The following is a 20887-nucleotide window of genomic DNA, read 5'->3' on the forward strand; positions in this document are numbered from 1 at the left end:
AATTCCCAGAGTTCACCCGTGTGCTGTTCTGAAATAACTAAAGGATTCGAGGGAGGCGATGTTAATTAACAACTACGACTCCCAGAATCCCTATCGGTATTGTTGCTACCTCATTGATTTTTGGGAAGACTGTATCGTATGAGAGCGGTATTTGGAAAGATTTATGATTATATTATTACTTTTTAATTAAATAAAAAAGCGTGACCCGAGGACAGGTGTGAGAAGTAAGTGTAGTGTCTCATAGATATATTTTTAGACATTTAAAATGTTCAATAATTCATTTTAAGTGCGCGCGCCGTTCTGAGGCCTGTGCATTTTATAATCCTTGATGTGTTTACATTGAGTTACAGTACACCATTAGTTAGCTGTAGACAGTACGTAGTAACTGTCTTATAATATATATTTATATCAGGTTTCATTTTTAATTAACGTGTTGAGCAAAATATTTTCCACATGGAAACATAATGATGAGTGAGAGAAACGTTTTTTTTTTTTTTTCTACCGGTGTAAGAGTATTCTTCCCATATTTTTTGGTATTGTCTCTTAAGTGTGATGACTGATCATCGTGTTGTTTTTATTGAAAGTAATTTCAAGCTACTGTTAAGAGTTGTATAATTGCGCATAATTTGTAATTCAGTTTATTATTATATGTCTTATTTATTTTGTGTTTTGTAAAAAATGAATTTTGCAGATTCCACTGTCGATGTGTTTTTTTCATTTGGTGACCGGGTTGGGCATCAGGTACGGTCAATTATATCATTAGTGCAAACTGGTGTCTCTGTTGAAAAACCGTTCAATTTAATTGAAAAGTAAATAGTAGTCGCAGTTTATACAAAGCGCAGCACACACTACACTCTCTTGGGATTACGTTTTTAGAACTGTCGCAGCATTACATTCAGCAGAGTGGAAAGTGACATACATCCTTTCTGATTCGCGTGTTCCACACAAAATCAGATTTCTGTTCTGAAGTGAGTATATGCTGTAATAATTTATTCAAGTTACAATAACTGCTGTTAGGGGGGACCGCCTCACGTTCACCGAATTTAAATACAGAACATCTCAGCCCTGCTTTGTACTAAAAGAGTAATGTTTTTTTCTATCCAAACGACTAAACTCAGATCTTAATGTTACTTTTTTACAGGTGAAAATGACGACAGGGGCAGATGTTCGAGATATACTGGAGCTGGGGGGTGGAGAAGTGGATGCTGGACCAATCAGTAAAAAAGACATTATCAACTCAGATAAGGTAAGACAAGTCTCAAGGTTTACCTGTGAAACTCATGGTTTTTCACAATTGAGTCTCACAGCAGTGCACATTCACTGTTAAATGTCAATTTAACTATTTCTATTTTATTTATTTAAAAGGAGCAAAAGCAGACAGTATTTTCTTTTCCTGACTAGTTACAGTTGTGTTTATATATATATATATATATATATATATATATATATATAAAAATAAATGTACTCGTGCTGTATTTGTGTCGTTTGCTTCGCTCCCAGTGTGCATAGCCCTTAAATCTAGGGCAGTGGCGTAGCTGTCAGCCATGTGCAAAAATCTTGATCTGTCACCAGCAACCCGCTTTGTTTGGTTTTACAAAATTGTAGAGGTGGGTACAGTAAGTTAAATGCTTGTCAAAACAGCTTTAGGATGTCAATTATGGATTAATACTGTATTCTTGTTACCATACTGTTGCCAGCAAATATCGAATTATCCTCATCCTCACTACCTTTCTGCCTGTTGGGCTGAAATTTCACCTCTGGGCAGACAAATGAAGCCTTTACCTTCTCCTAGAGACAGGCACTGTGTGGGCAGCAGGGCTTGAAATTGTTAAGAGCTAAAAGGAAAGCTGCTTAGTAAATGTCTCTTAGACTCACATTTGACATTAGGGAGCATTTGTGTCTGGTACTTCATATATCATTTACAGAGACTCCCTTTAGAGAAGAAAAAAATATAAATGTATATAGGCAGCTTATCAGACTGCACATTATCTGCTTGCATTCACTGCTTTTTTATTGAGGGGTCTGAATTGCTGTCAGAATTCTGGGTACTGCTACTCAAATATGTTGGAACTTAACAGCTATAACAAAATAAAATCAGTCGGCTGGGAATTACAGCTAATTATGTATGTATGTATGTATGTATGTATGTATGCACATTTTTATGTAACTTAATTGAACGTCCTTGGGATCAGGGTAACTTTTCTGGAGCCACTTGAATTAAAGTTTAGTGTTCTGCCAAATATATATTTGGTATTTTAAAATGGCAAGAATAGAGGGAGCAATCTCATTGCCTAACATGTGTTCCTACTAGGGATGTGCACGACAAATATTTTGACTATCGATAATTCCACAGCTGTTGAGGTCGACTAATCGAATAGTCGCCCCCCCCCCGCCCCGCCTCCCATTCAAAATGAGACGTACATTAAATGCGAAATAATGCAAAGTGACAATTATTGCAATTGCAATAAATTCTGAACTTTATTTTAAAATACTTAGCTAACTTTGTTAAATAAACATTAGGCTATGTAAAAAATACCTTCCTATTAGGAAACATACAGAAATGCCATAACAGCAGCAATAACATAAGCATACCGTCAACTCTCGTGTGAGACTCTCGTATTTTGCAAGCAAGTGTTATTTTTTTTACCGATATTGTCACAAGCTTTTCCGTTAATTACAATTTCAAATGAACTATAAAGGTTGTGACAATTAAAAAAAAAAAAAAAAGAGTATAATTTTTATTCAATTATTAATTTAATTTTCATTCAATAATAGTTTAGCAATGTGAGCTGCGAGGCAAATGCCTTAACATTAGCATCCTTGTGGCAATAATGTTTTCTGGTCATAACAGCGAAATACAAAATGCATTAGACTATCTAGCTAGCTAATTTATACAATCCACTTAACTAAACCACACACAACATATAGACTACCGGTCTACGTTAAATCAAATCGGCAACATACCTGTGCGTTCGAGTTCCAGTGAATAAAAAATAAATAGCCTGTATAGGCAATAGCTTGCTATGTATGTAGCTAGCTTAATAATATTAATAAATAAATGAATGAACAAAAAGGCCTGAGTGGCATTAACGCACTAGCCTTCCATGGAAGCAAAAAAAAAATCCTAACTAAAACTTTAGGAATAGTTAGGCTAGCAATGTCCATTATTATCATCATGTTCACTTATTCTTGTTTAATCAGCATGTCCATCAGGTCCGGCAATACTGCAGCAGACGGTGCTCAGGCAGAGTTTGTTGTTTTTGTTTCAACTTCAGAGCCTCAGTAGCTATTGCACTGTGATGAAAATGCGACACAAGACGGCTGGCCGCACCGACTACATTATGTATGGCACCAAGTTTAAAGCCATCGTTGAAGGCGAGCTGCAGAGTGTGCAAAGCACAAATTCGAGTCCCATTCAGCAAACTCCGAAGGTGATGTTGCTGGCATTGTCGTGAACACAGGCAGTGATCCCCCCCCTAGTTAAACCCGAATGGTCTACAGCGGTGTTTAACACATTTGCGAGATTCTCTGCTGTATGCTTCTGGGAAGCATGTCCTTTGCCACCATATTAGCAATAAGGGCTGATGTTTTTCAGCACGTACGACGTTGTCACACTGACAAGGCCTCACCGCAAAGGATGCAATGGCGGTTTGTTGCGGTCCTCTTTTCTGTCGTTGCTAGCGTCACAGAACGGTGTTTGGCTTTTAGGTGGGTTAACATACCAGTTGTAGATTTGTGGTAGTTTAATTGCACTGCACATATTTTACACTTAACAGTGTTTTCATTTACTTTGTCAGGAGTATTTCTATGCAGAACTTTTCTGTGAGTAAGCCATCGTTAGCCGAGGTACGTTCTAGTTTAGCCAATCACAGACAAGAAATAACAAATCCCACCCTCCAGTCAATCTTCATTACCGCTACATAGAGAGCCAATCAGCAGTACAGCCTTTAAAATAAAATCAATATATACATTTTTTTTTTTTTAGCTTTCGAATGTTGGATTCACTTGTCGATAGGTGCCATCGTTATCGAATGTTCGAATGTTCGACTATTCGGTCTCACCCCTATTATTATTATTATTATTTATTTCTTAGCAGACGCCCTTATCCAGGGCGACTTACAATTGTTAGAAGATATCACATTATACATTATTTCACATTATACAGATATCACATTATTTTTACATACAATTACCCATTTATACAGTTGGGTTTTTACTGGAGCAATCTAGGTAAAGTACCTTGCTCAAGGGTACAACAGCAGTTCCTACCTGTGCAGATAGGCCCCAGTACCAGCACAGTTTGGAACTTTTTTAGGACCACTTACTTGACAACCAATTCACTTTTGGAGGGGTGGGATTTTATAAATGCAATAACACACTCCAGGGTATTCAAGTATGGTCCAGAACTGGCAGGCCTAGGCTGTTTAACAGAACCACACCTATAAGCATGTAGATGTTGGACCATATTTGAGAACAACCTTTGATTTCTGTGATGTACTGTACATAGACACAAATAACCCAAGTAAACAAAACAAACAAACACAAAGAGAAACAACTTGGTGACCTAGGTACAAATACTATTTAACAAACTTCCACCAATAATAAACGCTTAAGATTCTGAGCTGCATCCTAAATGGCCACTTGGTGTCACTCTTGTTCCACACCTGTTTTTAAAAGCCAACTGTTCAGAAAACAAATTATCCAGACCCTCTAATGAAGATTTTCCTTATAACTACCATTTAATCAATATTTTTATTAACAATATATATGTTTTTTTTTTTTTCTGCACAGTAATCACATTATGATGCTGACGTTACTCTTAGATTCCTTCCGCCTCAGGAGATGGTAGTGTTTGGAGAGCTTTTGAAATTCTTCTTCTGCCAGTCACTGAAGCACTTGTTGTGAGACGGTCTGCCTGTTGTTTGTGACATCTTGGATGTTCATTCCCACGCTGTGACCCTTTCTTTTTATTTTAAAAGAAAAGTAAAAAAAATCATGAGCCTTTAACTGCACATCCCTTGTCTAAAAGAGTCACAGTCTTGCTATTTTAAAAGGTTAGCGCTATAGAATGATAATGAGATTATTTTCTTGAACAATGGCTGAGCAAATCGTTCGTGTTCTTTCATTGAAATCACTATCATACTTATAAGGTTTTGTTTTGTTTTTGTTTTCTGCTCCTTAGAAAAAGTCCAAGAAATCTGCAGAAACTTTGACGTTTAAAAGACCTGAGGGGATGCACAGAGAGGTCTACGCACTACTCTACTCTGACAAAAAGTATGTTTTCGTTAAAACAGGACAGCCCAACATTTACATTTTTACTTCTAAATAAATATTGTTTTTTTGGTAAGTAACTTGATTTTGTAATCTGTTAGTTTGGTGAATTTATTTGGTTGTCTTTTGGGAAAAACAAGGTGTAATCAATCCCAGCCGATGGTAAAAAAAAGAGAAACAAAATGATCAGGCACATTTCAAAGAGGAAACAAATAATAATTTTAAAGCAAAAACCTCATGTTACTAATATACCCCAAGTGCGGCTGTGTTAACAACTAGGCAGAGAGTATATGTTTAACTGCTGAGTGCAGTAGACACCAATAACTAATCGGAGTGTCCTGTTTCACTGGGGAAACCACAGGGAAAATGCTGACACCAAAAAGTTGAGCTTTTTTTTTTTTTTTTTTTAGAAACAGATGCATTACACAATCTCTCATCCTGGAACAATGTGACTAGCATTGTGCACATTTCCGAGGATTCTTTTAGAGATTCAAAATTCTTTTAGTTGGCTCTGTTTACAACATGAGCAGTAAAATGTGACACTGTGTTGCCAATCTTCAATTAAACCCCACAGAAGGATTATACATAATTAAATGACTATTGATTTAAACACACACAATTAGAATATGTTCTTCTTTATTTATTTATGTTCTCATTTCAGAGATGCCCCCCCATTACTGCCCAGTGACACGACTCAGGGTTATCGGACAGTCAAAGCCAAGCTGGGCTGTAAGAAGGTGCGCCCCTGGAAATGGATGCCTTTCACAAACCCGGCCAGGAGGGATGGAGCCATATTTTACCACTGGAGGCGCATGGCAGAGGAAGGCAAGGATTATCCCTTTGCCAGGTTTAATAAGGTAATTTGTATGGGCACAGTTGCATGTTGTCCTATGTTCAACTGGAATAGTCTGTTTTTTATGATATTTCCAATGTGTGTGCCCTTCATGCAGAATTGTGTTCATTTCAAAACTATAACTAGTGCACCTGTTTGTATGATTTTGCTGATTGTCAATATTTTATTGTTGCCTTCTTGTTGGACATGCAACTATGTCAATGGTTGTAGTTTAACAGGTTATGTAAGCTAAAGCAGTATTAAATAATACATTGTTCAGCATTTTCATTCTTGTCTTCACATGTTAATAATACTATTTATTATTTTTAGACAGTGCAGGTGCCTGTGTACTCTGAGCAGGAGTATCAGATGTACCTTCCTGATGAAGGATGGACTAAAGCTGAAACGGATCACCTCTTTGACCTCTGCAAGCGTTTTGATCTGCGGTTCATTGTCATCCATGACCGCTATGACCACCAGCAGTTCAGGGTGAGCAGAGGGGAAGAGATGAGATTAGTGTCTGCATCATTACCAACATGCTGCAGTTCACCAGGATATGTGTTAGGAGCAGTATCAAAACAGCCCCCCCCCCCCCCCCCCCCCATCCAATAGCGTCACATTTTGTGTGTCCATGATGCACTATAAACGCATTTGAGTCTTTAAGTTTTCTTCTCCCTTCTATTTATTAGTCTCAGCTTGTTAAGTGGCGTCATTCAAGATCCAATTTACTCACTTCTAATAATCTTTGTATTTTTTTATTTAAATATATTTTATATTGTAAATGATCTTTCTATTTAGTTCCTTATGTTACGTTATGCTAAGTAATGTAAGTGGAAAAGTATATTTTTGTGAAATTCATTCGTTTTCTGAGCTGCTCCTCTTCTGTTGGTGTTATTTGAAATAAGTAGCTTGATTTGACTTGAATCTTTCAGTTTGCTATTCATTGTAATCTTAAGGTATACATGATCCTCAGTCCTCTTTTGAAGGTTGCTTATCAAGAGTGTTTGCTATCTAGTTTAGCTTTCTTGTTGTGGTTGTATAAAGTTCCATCAGCATATCTGCAGCTTAAATTCTTAATAAACCTACAAAAATGGCATCTATAAAGAGCACAATTAGTTGTGGTCAAAGTACATGTCTCCTGGTGTCTGTTACATTAATCTGTTTCAGTAGATCATTTTCCACATAATTAGTACACTGTATACTACCTTTGCAATAATTAGGTAACATCTAAAAAGTCTGCTTATTTTTTTTTTTTTTTTGCTCAATCTATTTAGAAACGCTCAGTTGAAGACCTGAAGGAACGCTACTACAATATCTGTGCCAAACTCACCAAGATACGTGCTCCTTCCGGAACTGACCCCAAAATCTACGTGTTCGACGCTGGCCATGAGAGACGGAGGAAAGATCAGTTGGAAAGACTGTACAACCGCACACCTGAACAGGTAAGTAATGACTTAACACAAGTCAGAACACTTCACAGGTATAAAAGCAAAGAAATATTCTGTCTTCTGTGAGTTGCCTTTGCCCTCAGACCACCAGATGGCACCTTTTCCTTATCATTTCCAACACTTGCAATATTAAACCAGCTAGTTTTACCTCCGCTCAGCTCAATCCCCAGCCTGGATGTAGGACTTGTAATGAGAATGAGAGGAGCTATGAGATCATAGTCCCAACTTAATTTTGTAATCATGTGCGTTCTTGTTTCTTGGCTCTTGAAGAGAGCTACACGTCAACCGCTAACCTATTTTCCTTTTTAGATTTTCTACGTCAGTTAAACTCTAGAACAAGAGATATTAAAATTAACCCAATGCTGGATGTTGGCAGGGATTTTGGGGGAGCCAGATGCAGTCTAGTTCTATAAGGATTATTTTCAGTCAGTAGCCTGAGAAATTTGTCAGGGCAGCAGTGTGGAGTAGTGGTTAGGGCTCTGGCCTCTTGACCGGAGGGTCGTGGGTTCAATCCCCGGTGGGGACACTGCTGCGTACCCTTGAGCAAGGTACTTTACCTAGATTGCTCCAGTAAAAACACAACTGTATAAATGGGTAATTGTATATAAAAATAATGTGATATCTTGTAACAATTGTAAGTCGCCCTGGATAAGGGTGTCAGCTAATAAATAAATAATAATAATAAATGCTTAATTTGTTCAAGACCATTTCACAAAAAAAAACAATTAAGACATGGTAAAATACTTCTTGTTCCCTTAGTGGATTAAGGGAACCTACAAAACATTCCAAAATCTGTGGTAACTTATTTTCTATTGATTTCAATGTATTCGGCTTTGTTTAGTAATTGACATTTTAATATCCAGTCGTTGCCACTTATTTAGTGAAATTACCTTTGGATTGATATCTTTTAATGTGGTAGAAGAGAGGGTGAGGTGACAAAGGGGTGTATTCTCCAATATTTCAGATTTGTCCTGAAGGGAAACATCAGTAAATTATTTATGTGGTTAAGCAGGGAGAATCTGGTGTATAATAATAATCTTGGGTCTTCACTGATTTGACTTGACACCAAAGGTTTACATTAAAAAATGTATTCTATTTTTGACATGTAAAGCGCTGTTTAACAAGCTGTCTACTTCATCAGGTATTCCAGTACATGTTTTTTTTTTGGGGGGGGGGGGGGCCTCTGCATTACCGTAATACTGCTAGCTGTTCGTCACATTTATTCTAGTGTGTCTTTGCTGTTCGTATGGCCTCACCATGGTGTTGCTATTCCTTGCCCTGTTCTGCAGGTGACAGAAGAGGAGTATCTGATACAGGAGTTGCGGAAGATTGAAACCAGGAAGAAGGAGAGGGAGAAGAAAGCTCAGGATCTGCAGAAACTCATCACAGCCGCTGACAGCACCACTGAGATGCGTCGGGCAGAACGCAAAGCCACCAAGAAGAAACTTCCACAAAAACGAGAAACTGAAAAACCGGTGAGTCCTCTTGGAGATGACAGTACCTTACCATCCAACCATGGTGATTGTAATATTCTTGCTGCGGTTAAGCATATAAACAGAAGTTACCAGCTCTGTATATATTTAGTTAGGGCTGTATTCCTCTCCCACTGTGTCTCTACAAACACCACTCAAAAGTGACATCTGCTGTTCAATAAATAGGCTGGAGCTGCTACAGTGCCCTGACAAAAAAAAAAGACATAAATAAGAAAAAGAAGTCTTGCATATTATTGCAACTTGCATTTGTCAAAGAGATCATCCTGCATATTAACATTACAGTTTCTGGTTTGTTTTTGTATTAGACGTACGAAAGGCCAAAAACATGAAATCAAAGGTCATGCATATGGTGGAGCTGATTTAGCATTGTTTCCAGTCAACACATATTTTTGGCTTTTTGTAGCTCCAGACTGGTTGCCTAGATTATGATTGTCCATAACTGAAACCTCTATCATACATTCTGAGGAAGTCAAGTTATCAAACATCTTTGAAAAGCATTAGCCAATTTTAACAAGATGCCCAGTCCCTGCTGATGAGAAGCATCCCCACAGCATGATGCTGCCACCACCATACTTCACTGTAGGGATGGTGTGTCTTGAGGCATGGGCAGTGTTAGGTTTGCGCTACATTTGTATTACTTTATCTCTAACTTCTGTAGAATGCTCTTTGGTCAGATTCACAGCCTGACCAATGATCCTTCAACAGTGGGGTTTTTATCCAGAAAATGTGACAGCAACTTTAATGGTTCACAGGTGGTGGCCAATTGTAAGGTAATTGTGTCCTCGTTAGGGCAATTTCTTTCATCGGTGTAAACTGGGAGCTTCCACAGCACAGGGGTTGAATACTTATGCAAGCAAGATATTTCAATTTTTTATTTTTCTTAAAAATATTTCCCAACATAAAACCAATGTCACCTTACAATAATTGATTTTGAGTTTCAGTGTTTTAGAATAAAATATCAAACAGAACGAAATTTCAATGTACCATTTGTAATTCAGTAATATGAGAGAATTGGTCAGGGGTCTGAATACTTTTGCAAGGCACTAATATATATATATATATATATATATATATATATATATATATATATATATATATATATATATATACAATATAAATAAATATAAAAGCACTGTGTGAAATGTGCATGTGAATAATATAGCAACACCCAAAACACCCTGTCTTTCGAACACAGTTTTATTTTCTATAACACTAAAAGATTTGAAACTTTTTGACTAAAGAATAGAATAGAATATTAGACCCTTGTGTTCTTTCCCCACCCCAAAGAAAAGAAAGGAAAAAAACTCTCTGCATGTGAACAGGACCTCTTAAGAAGCCAGCATGTTCAAAGAGCCACCCTGTATAAATATCTTCAAATAAATATATTCATCCCAGCTGAGGAGTCGCATCTGGCACAGTGGGATCCTGACAAGTTCTACAAATTAGCAGGACCATACGATGTACAAAACAAACACTGCATGTCACAGCTACAGCAGTGTGATATTTGTATACCCACACCATTTTTGATTAAGTGTTTAATCTTGTTGGGAGCCAAGGTGCTGTAGCTTTGCATGAACAGTGGCATTATGAAAGAGAGCCCTTCTAATGAGGGTGGTATGTGGTAGGGTATCTGTCAGTTAAAGGTTTTGTGAAACACATTCCCGCTATGATGCATGCGGCAGAATTGAGGAGGCTGCTTTTGATACAAGAGGCGTCTGAGCTCCTTTTTATTTTTAAGCTCTGATTTTTTTCTGATGGTAATGCAGGCACTTGTATTGAAGACTCGAGTTTCTTCCTGAAGCCTGATTTAACACTTTGCTTCTAAATGACAAGTGACAACCATACATCATTCTATAAATGTCATGTGGATTATCTTTAAATCTAAGCATAGAAATCTGCATCTGATTTAAAGTTGTTTCTATTACATTACAATATGATTCAGATAAACATGTATTTGTAATTGTGATGGTAGACAATTTAATTTCTCACCCTTTTGAATGTCAAGGTGACTTAATTTGTTCATTTCACAAAAAAGCTGCCCTAAGAAAAGATAAATCAGGCCACTTATCACTGACCATTATTGCATACTCGAAGGAGCAGCCACTGTTTGTAGTTAATCAGAAGCCTGTATCAGCAATCCAAAACACTGTTTTTGGGTAGCTTCCAAGAACGGAGATGTCACCGCTGATTGAAATGAAGCCTTGCATTGTGCTGTTTGTGTTCTAACTTCCTGTGCCCTCTCTCCTCTTACAGTCTGTTCCTGAGACCGCAGGCATCAAGTTCCCAGACTTCAAATCGGCAGGTGTCACTTTGCGAAGCCAAAGGGTAGGGGTGACTAGTTTTCTTGAATATTATATTTAATTTAATTTTTTAATTTTTTTTTTAATAGGTTTAAACCTTGTTGTGTTACAGCAAATTCCAGAACTGTTTTGAAATTGATTTACATTGAATGCGGTAACTAACAGACAGCAGTTGGCATTATCACTATGCTGCAGTTCAGTTTGTTACTTATTAATTTAGTGTCATACACAAGCAAGGGAAGGTGGTTGAGTGCATTTAGAGTCTAAATTTCACTCCAGCTGAATTTCAGATGGAGTGTTTTCAAATTCTTCAACAAATCTCTTTTTATAGATGAATTCATTTCTGTGTTTCCTACTTCCTTGGTTATTTTTAGTTGAAGGATGGGGGGGGGGGGTTGGGGGTTGAGGTTTGGGGTTGGTTATTCCTAAAGAGGTCTATACACTGCTTCTTATCTCTACCTTTAAAAAAAAAAAAAAAAAAAAAAAGTCAAAAGACTTAATAAAAAAATGACAGCTGACTTGGTTAATTACATTCTAATGATTACACATCCTGTACAGTTAAAGAGGTTTAAAACGATCTGGCCTTTACTGTGAAAACAAAAGAATCAGGAAATAATTGCTAGATGCTTAAGAAGCGGTGTGTTTTACTTTACTCTCATTAGTAAAATGTTATGATTTATGCAGCTGCCGCCAGACTAATATCTTTAAAATTTAGCCAAGGAAGCCGATTTATCTTTAAGACTGATGAGAGGAGATTGCTCTCTATGCAAAACGCATTAAAGCTAAATGAGGAGTCTATTACTCAAATATGGCTGATAATCCGTTAGCTAGACTCCACTAACTAAACAGATTTAGATGTGTCACTATAGTGACAACCTCATCTCTGAAGTGCATTACATCGGAATTAACTTTGATAAGTGTTTTGTGGGTTTTTTTCTACGTTTTTCCTAACATTCTTCTAATTTTAAGACCAGCTCTTTCATAGAATGAATTTGCATTTGCTTTCAATCCAGCTTTTATTACCCTATGCCTCTTTTACTTATTCTTGTGTGCATGTTGTTTTGTGTTCATCTTCCTTTGCAAAGACATGAATTCAAATAGGCTGGTATTTGTTTCAACTCTTTCTCTGTAAATGGTGTTTTTCCTTTAAGAAAAATAAAGCTAATTAATTTTTTGTTTTTAATTTGTAAAACATGGAAGTCATGTCAGTTGAAAACTGGTTAGCACATTTAAATTCATATCAGCTTTATTTAGCTCTAAAGAAAAATAAGGCTGGACGTGAAACAATAAAAAATAATTTATTTTTGTATTTGTTAACATTTTATTTATAAAATTTGTAACAAATGTCTGGTTTGTTTGCCTACACAGTCAAATAATTATATTGGAGGACTTCTATATTTACAGCAAAATTATATTTAGTAGCACAACAATAAAAACAGGTAGGGGTAATTGACGGTTTATGTATAAAATAATGCTGTCAGAGTGGTCGGCTGGAAAAAGACTGTACATTGCAAGTTCATTTTATTTATTTTAGGCTGAATGAAGGAGCAGCAGTATTTTATGGTATGGTAGTTGTTTGCTGTCTGCTTTCCAACACTGGAACCCAGCTATATATATTCTGCTTAAATAGGGGAAGTAATGCAATACTAACTTAAAACTGAGAGATACTTGAAATATCACCTTTGTGTCCATATCCACTACCTAGGGTAAATGTATGTACACTGTTTGTTAATCTATCTATATATCTATATAATTATTTTTTTTTTTGCTCTTGTGTGATGTAGATGAAACTGCCAAGCTCTGTGGGACAGAAGAAGATTAAAGCCATCGAGCAGATTCTAACAGAACAGGCAGTCGGTGAGTATAGACAGCGAGGGTGAGAGAGAGAGAGAGTGTGTAAGAGACTGAGGCACAGACGGGCACTTTTGCTTTGTAGACATTTTCGAACCTTTTCTGCTTGACTCTCACTGTGTGCTGTTGAACACAGCGAGATGTCACTCGGGCGTGTTACAAAGAACGAGTCCTGGCTTTGATTAATCACCAGGGATGTCATCCCGCGTCTGAGAGAAGATGTTCCTCCTTTTTGTTGTTTAATTGAAAGAGGTTAAGGGGGAGGGGGGGGTTGTGGGACACAGACCCTAAAATAACATAATTAGGGTTTTGATTTTTAAACCGCTGGCACAAGCAAGCTTGCTCTCATTTGAATTTGAAAAATGAATCAGTTCTGTCTTCATCCACTAATAATGTCAATTCAGTAAGACACTATATCCAATTCATTATTTTTGGGAAATAAAAATAATACGATAGTGGTAGATTGTCTTTACTAATTAGTAGTGAAAAAAAACTATAGACTAAATTGAAAGTAATATACTTTTTTTCCGTGAAGTAAGATTTTTCGATTTTATTTGATTTAAAATAAGTACCTAAATAATTAGCTGCAGTGCACCTTTCCTAGCTGTACATTAAAAAATAAACCCTGTTGTCAGTGTGGGGGGCTGCTGCTGTATTCATGGTGAAGTACAGCATGTGCAGATTCCATTTTTTTGCCATTTGAACTGTCAGCTTAACATTTTGAATTGTTCTGTGTGATTCCTGTTCTCTAAATTTACCTGCTACATTATCCTTCCTAAAGTCATACAAGTATTCAAATTAGTTAAAGCAATGCCAGTTCTTGTACTATACTATTACTGGTCAAAATTGTATTAATATTTACTACTGAATATTTCAAAAATAAAATTAGACCCGGTAATTCTGACAAGAATTAATAAACATTGTCTGGTTTCTCTGTATATCAGTTAGGAGGCCGCTCCCCTCTGCCTTTTTCTGGTGCCCTGCCCTCTTTTATTTTATTTTTTTTCAACACATTGCCCCTTTTTTCCTTGGGCCTCTTTACACTCAAACTAAATTACGTCACACCTGACCTATAAGAAATTATTTTACACCTGCAAAGAACATGTTACTATGAAGGATAAAATTGTTTGTGCTGTTTGGACTGGATTTGTTTCCAATGTCCTTCATAAGGCCCAAGGATTTAAATACAATGTAAATGGAAACATATCTCCCTGCCAGGGCTGTTTCCCCTTCCGCAATTTTATTTATTGATTTATAATAAATGTCAGGGTAAGAGTGACACTAACATGTTTGTTTGGTCTGATCTGTCACTGGCGTGTGCCATATTGTTGCTAGTCAGGGCAACAACAACCCCTAATAATCTACAATAGGTGTTGAAAACTCCATGAGCCTGCAGTGAATGCCAGAGAGTGAATTAACTGGATATACACAGAGAAAAGCTGCACAAATATGTGACCCTTGCTATGCAGATCTTATTTTCAAGAACCACCATTGCTAATTAATGGACTAAAACTAATTTCTGGATTGAATTAAACATGAGTGCATAAATTAAACATGGGTGTTCCATCAAGGTAAAGTATAGAAACAGAGAGCAAAATATTTCAAACGTTATGACTGAGGCTGCTATTCAGAGGTAATACATTACATACCACACTTCACTTAATCCCAGCCTCCAAGTCATTTGCTACCTGTACTGTTGCCAGTAGGTTTCTCCGGTGTAGTGTACACTGAGCAAGATTGCTTCAGCAGACAAAAGGAAATTCGCAGTAATGAAGCCCCGTTCCTTCCATTACACTAAATCATCTTTTTCTGGCGTTGGTCGCTGCCAGTGCACATTTCTAAATGCTAAGAATATCATTTAAATAATAAACATGAAGTAAAACTACTGAAATTTATAATATATGAACTATCTGTAAATTATTTTGGCAAAAACATATATGGCCTAAAAATAGTTTTACAGACTGATCTCCATGTTATTCCAATTTAATCAATCCAAAAATTATTCTTTACTGTTTTGTTTGCTTATTGGTTTCCATAGTTGCTGAATCATCTAACCTCCAGTTTAAAACCCATTTTTTTAAATCTTAAAAGCTGTAATTTTTTTATTTGTGGCTACTGATAAAATATACTGTTTTTTACAAAATGAAAAACCCTCTTACTCTTATGTGTTTATTGCCTTATTGTAATTACCATTATGTGTTGAATGTTAGTGTTATCTAAAGAAGTACCCAGTTTGTAAATGAGCTGGTCCTTTACAGTTACTGCTATTGGTTCTTGCAGTCTACCCCAAAGGGAGTACATTGCTGCAAGGTGCATGTTGACAGAGCAGGTGTATTAACCTCTAGTTCCCTGTTGTGCATTTCCTTCAAGAATATTCACTTTTTAAACCCCTTTGTGCCATTTGGAAATGACCACCATTACTCAGGAAAGGCTGACTAGTACCTTGTGAAAGAAAAAAAAAATGTCAAAAAAGATCTGCTTTAATATTCACCCCCTCCTCTGTTTCATTGCCTGCAAGCCAGATATTTTTTATAGTCCCTGTGTCAAATTAATTAACACCAGAACGGTAAAGTCTTGTTAAAAAAATAAGTAGGGGGGAGATTAAGGAATAATGGAGAAGGTGGCAGCTTTGTTTCTAAATTATTTTATTTCTATACAACGCAAAGTTCATCAGCACAACAGGGCCCCTCAGGGATCTTGTGCATGTACCACATCAATTAAATCCAATACAAATGCAAAACTGACTCGCGGAGAGACAGAGAACAAGCTTCGGTGAAAGGGGCTATCATTGTTGCAAAACACATTTGTGTCAAGAGGCTTAGGCTTTCATTTTTCCCTCCAAGATGGAGATCCCTAATGGTCACTGATCTCTGCAGGGTAGGATTTTTCTCAAACTGGGGAACCTTCAACAGGTTATTTCTTTTAAATGGTTATTGTAATTATTTTAGGAAACTATTCCGAAGGATGAATGGAGAGGTCTCTTGGTGGCTTTTAATTGTCTGTTGTTTGTGTTCATATATCTTGTACCATCACTTGCATATAATTAATATATAATATACATTTTTTTCTTTGAAAATGTCTCCATTGCTTGTCTCTGATCTTCAGCCATTTGATGTTGTTGAAAATATTTTATATATAATATATATATATATATATATAAGGGGATGTTTGCAGGTAGCTATTTATTTTTTTCTAATTTGCATGATTCTTTCCCTCTGTCCCCCTGTAGATCTGAACCCGATGCCAACAGAGGAGATTGTGCAGATGTTCAACGAGCTGCGCAGCGACCTGGTGCTGGTTTACGAGCTAAAGCAGGCCCATGCCAACTGCGAGTACGAGCAACAGATGCTGAGGCACCGTTACGATGCACTGGTCAAGGCGGGCGGGGCCAGCACAGCAACCGGGGATAGCCTTGGGGCTGATGGACAGCTGGGGGTGGGGCCTGATGACATCAAGGGGGAGGGTAAAGATCAAATCATCGATGTGGTGGGGGCGCCGCTGACTCCAAATTCGGTGAGTGTGTAAAAATACCTCCAAATACCTGCTTCAGAAGGCAGGAACCCTGTTGCTGAATATGTATTACATATATACGTAGATCAGACATAATTAGGCACAATTCACTAGGAAAGTATTGACTTCACTTCCTTCTTACAGACCTGTTGTTGTAAAGTACTGTATGATTTTATGGTGCTGCTTTTTTAGTCTTTAATGAAAATTAACCATAAGTATAAAATACTTAATAGTGCTAAATTTAGAAATACTAAAGTAAACTTCAATGATAAATGTTTCTTTCTCATTTTCTATTTTACTGAAAATCAACCTTGGAAAGAAACCTGTCATAAATCATGTTGAAAGTTAATGGTGAATAGCAGCTGACAGCCAATTTGTAGAATGCCCTGTGGTGATGTAACACTTTCAAGTTTGGAATGGTTATCAATTGTGTAACCAGGTCATCTGTATCGGTTTTAAAAACTGTTCTGAAATGGACTAAACCCTTGAAATCGTCACATTTTTACTGGATTAATGTGCGTAGGTTTAGAGAAACCTTACATCTATAGTAACAGTGAATGAAGCTGCTGGTAAGGCACTTAAATAAAACAAAAAATCCAAATGTTTTCCTAGTAAGTGCAATCTGGAGGACAAAATGGATTATGCTTTCACTCAGCTTTTCATAACAAACCCTTTTGTGTGTTGGTCATAAATTTGCTTTCATTTTATACCAACTATAAAAAAAAGGGTTTTATATAAATACATTTTATTTACTTCAGTGGCAATATTTCAGTCTTGTATTGCAGTATGAGATGATTTTATTAAAGTGCTGTTTTTTTGAAGATGGTATATTCAGAACTAGCTCATTTTTAGAAGGGAACAGTGTACTGGGGATGTTCTGTCTTCATGCCATACAGGCTGGAAGTTCTTTGTTTCTGTAGCTGAAAGACGAAATCAAGAGACCTGATCCCACTTTCCAATTGCTTCCAAAGAAGTCAAATGCCAGTAGGTTTGAGATGCCTCTAATACATTCCTTTTGCGAAATGAACCACCTGGGGTTCTTGGCTTCACAGCCAGGCTCAGTGACATCCAAGGATTAAAAGCCAAGTCTTTGCACGGGTGACATGTGAATGAAACATAATAAAGGTATACTGCAAGGCAAATTCCATAGCTAAAGGGTTCCTATGTTAAGTACCGCACTGACCTTTACTGGCTGATTACACAAAGACGATACAATTGGATTAGTCCAGAGAAGAAAGGTCAAGCGCATTCACAGTTGTGACCATTTTACTCTACCTGGAAAGATTATTTAGAAACGCATCCTAAATTCCCCTTTGGGTGAGGGAGGGGAATGAGTTAGCTTTTCAGTCCACGACTGCTTCTTTTGTACCAAATGGGACCTCAAAAGGGCAAGATGTGTGAGCATGTTTTTCTATGCTTTTTAAATCTTACAAGTGTTTATTGTGCATTGTGTGTTTAAAAAAAAAAAAAAAAAGTATATATTTATATATATATATATATATATATATATATATATATATATATATATATATATATATATAATTTTGTGTTATTATTATTGAGTGAAAGATGTCTGGATAGTCAGTTTTGCTAAAAGGGTATTGTATAATTTAATAACACATCGGTGCACAATTATTAATATGCTTTTTTATATATATAAATAGTTTTGTGAAATCAGGGAAATTGATAAGAAAAGATAAACTAAATCTATTCTTTTTTTTCTCAGCGGAAAAGAAGAGAATCAGCTTCCAGTTCCTCCTCCATAAAGAAAGCCAAGAAACTGTGATTCAGAGTTTTATTTGGGGAGGATCAGGCGGATCCAGGGGCAGGAACCAGACAGGTTGTGGCTCAAGCATTGAAACCTGTGACCCCCAGTCTTCTTGCAGCTGTGTCGGGGCACCCCATCCACCAAGAAGAGGGCAAGGTGAGGAACACAGTGATACCCCACTGGGGAGCCAGCTGCTGCCCCACCCGCCCGCCTGCCTCCAGTCTGAGAGGAAGAGCTGACCAGGACTCATGACTCTGCTGAAACGGACACTGTCTGCACTTCCTGAACCGATCAAACCAGGAGAGCAGCAGCCAAGAGACTCCGAAGCCAGATGTGCACTGACTGACACAGCTGTCTATTTTTTTTCCATTCACACAAGCGTCTGGATGAACAGTAGACAACTTGGAAGCCTATTGCAACATCCCTTTTTTCTTTTTTAAAACAGCAAATTGGGTAGATAACTAAATGGTCAAGTTTGCAGGTGATACAGATATTTGTAGCTATTTACATGGGCCCACCTTCTATTACAGCATTCCGCATACCCTCCTGGAGCAGCTATGGGTTTACCACAATCTGTTGGTTCTAGATTTAGGATAATATTTGGATGATGTACGCATTATTTAACCATAAACTAGTTTCACAACTATTGTTGAGACCAGGATGTGACTTTCTCAGTATGCAAGTGTGTGGTTTATGTAGGATTCAGTCTGCTCCTTTGTGTCCAGACAAAATTACTTCCTGTTAAATAATCTACACATTTACTTGTTTTTTTACACCCCTTCCCTTTACCATTGTAAAAGTATGATAAAAGATTTTGCATATTAATGTGTTCATTCTTTCTCCAGCTCTGTTGTTGGAGGAACTATCATGTGAAGGCATTCTTAATCTTTGCTGTTGGAAACAAACAAAAAAAAACATATCTAATTAAATGTGCATGGCTGTATTTAAGGTTGTTTTTATTTAAAATGGCTGGAATTTGAATCAACATTATTTTTCTTACTGGAGTTTTTTGAGCTAGTAAATATAGGTTTATACATGAGAGGTCACCAAGAACTTGCAGAATCTGCGTAATTCAAGACACTTTCTCCATAGACAGGAAATAAGTAACTGGAATGGTTTTCGTGCATAATGTCCCGTGCCAAGCATATTGCTTCCCTATATTCAGAGAATATAGATTGTGACCTATCTGGAATTTGCTATACTCAATAACAAAAGCCTGGTGTACACTAGTTCATACTGTAAGTTTTTAAAACCTGGGGGACAAATATATTTACGGAAAGCAAAAGAAAATGTTTTTCATTATGTGTATTGAACTCTTCTGGTTTCCTGTACAATATGCCCTTGTGTGAAGTCTGCTCTTCAGTGGTGTGCTGAAAATTATATTTTGACTGAAGTTTGGCACCCTAGAGGAAGTATGTGCTATGCAGAAATACATTTCAGCCGTAATGTTTACTTTTGTACCTCATTTTTTTTGTGTGTATTTCAAAATACCCAAAAAATACATTGAGCGATGTACTAGCGTATACAGAAAACTAAAATGTGCTGATTAATTGGATGTTATCTGGGTTTATCTCCTTACTATCTGCCACTTGGGGTTAAAAAGATAGAGGGAGAGCTGGAGGGGGGAGCGCACAGTTTGTCATGTCCCAGTGGTGCCGATGCTCTTGCTGTCAGTGTTTTTACTGCCTGCAGCCTGACATGGTTAATGCTGATTGCGCGGCGCACTGCGAGGGGGCTGACACTAACGGCTCGGTGAGTGACGGAGATGATGTTAATGAGCTCTGTGAATTACTTCGTTTGGGGCCGTTGTTTACGGCACGGCGGCGCGTGGAGCTGCACTAAACCCGCCCCGGTGATAAAACATCCAGGGGACATTATCGTTAACACCAGTGCGAGGGAAGAACTGCTGCGCGTTGATTTGAAAGGGTGAGGAATTGTTAGCTTGGTAACTACTGTACATGGGAGCTTACAAATCAAGACTGTTTTATGTGATTTTCTTTTTTTTTTTTTTGTTCCCGGTTTCACTGTTTAAAAAAGAAAGTATGTAAATTAGACTTCTAATTTAGTTCAGTAATTCAGTTTAAGCCATACAATTAGATGCCCCTGGGTTCTGGTTTGACTAGTCAGCTAGGAGTAAAGCATGGCATGGCCAAAACTGGTATGCAATGCTATATAGAAGTTTTCATCTCCAGAAGGCAGTTTGATTCCAGCACTTGTTACTAGTCATGTCATTTATCTTCATCTGCTAACTGGAGTATATTGTGAAGTGAGTTCTGTTGAGGGTCAGCCCTGTCTCTGAAGCATGCCAATGATTAGATGGTGCCTGGAGACTGGACATGGAGGATCCTATCTATTCTGTATCTGTAGAAATGAGACTGTATTTCAAGGGATACAACTAAAGTTTTTAAAATGGG

General features: G+C 37.3%; 1 protein-coding gene across 3 annotated transcripts; it reads left to right on the forward strand.

Annotated features, from left to right (window-relative positions):
* Positions 1-56: 56 nt before the first annotated feature.
* Positions 57-19458, forward strand: LOC117401643 (DNA methyltransferase 1-associated protein 1-like). 3 transcript variants are annotated; one of them, XM_034002424.3, is made up of 11 exons: positions 57-224; positions 1142-1246; positions 5183-5274; positions 5933-6128; positions 6434-6592; positions 7378-7545; positions 8841-9026; positions 11298-11369; positions 13129-13201; positions 16425-16708; positions 18432-19458. In XM_034002424.3, the coding sequence occupies exons 2-11, from the start codon at positions 1148-1150 to the stop codon at positions 18489-18491; spliced, it is 1389 nt and encodes a 462-aa protein (XP_033858315.3). In that variant the 5' UTR covers positions 57-224; positions 1142-1147; the 3' UTR covers positions 18492-19458. The 3 variants fall into 3 exon arrangements, with proteins under 3 accessions (XP_033858315.3, XP_058887617.1, XP_058887619.1); XM_059031634.1 differs by lacking the exon at positions 57-224 and adding an exon at positions 605-741; XM_059031636.1 differs by lacking the exon at positions 57-224 and adding an exon at positions 795-968.
* Positions 19459-20887: the final 1429 nt, after the last annotated feature.

The sequence above is a fragment of the Acipenser ruthenus genome, chromosome 10 (assembly GCF_902713425.1).
Source record: "Acipenser ruthenus chromosome 10, fAciRut3.2 maternal haplotype, whole genome shotgun sequence".
NCBI classification, from domain to species: domain Eukaryota; kingdom Metazoa; phylum Chordata; class Actinopteri; order Acipenseriformes; family Acipenseridae; genus Acipenser; species Acipenser ruthenus.

What these genes read in the sequence shown, in the direction of transcription:
- LOC117401643 (XM_059031634.1), top strand. Translation starts at nt 679, where the DNA reads ATGAATTTTGCAGATTCCACTGTCGATGTGTTTTTTTCATTTGGTGAC. An exon ending in GTGACCGGGTTGGGCATCAG is followed by an intron (nt 742 to 1,141) that starts GTACGGTCAATT and finishes ACTTTTTTACAG; the next exon opens with GTGAAAATGACGACAGGGGC. An exon ending in TCTAACAGAACAGGCAGTCG is followed by an intron (nt 13,202 to 16,424) that starts GTGAGTATAGAC and finishes GTCCCCCTGTAG; the next exon opens with ATCTGAACCCGATGCCAACA.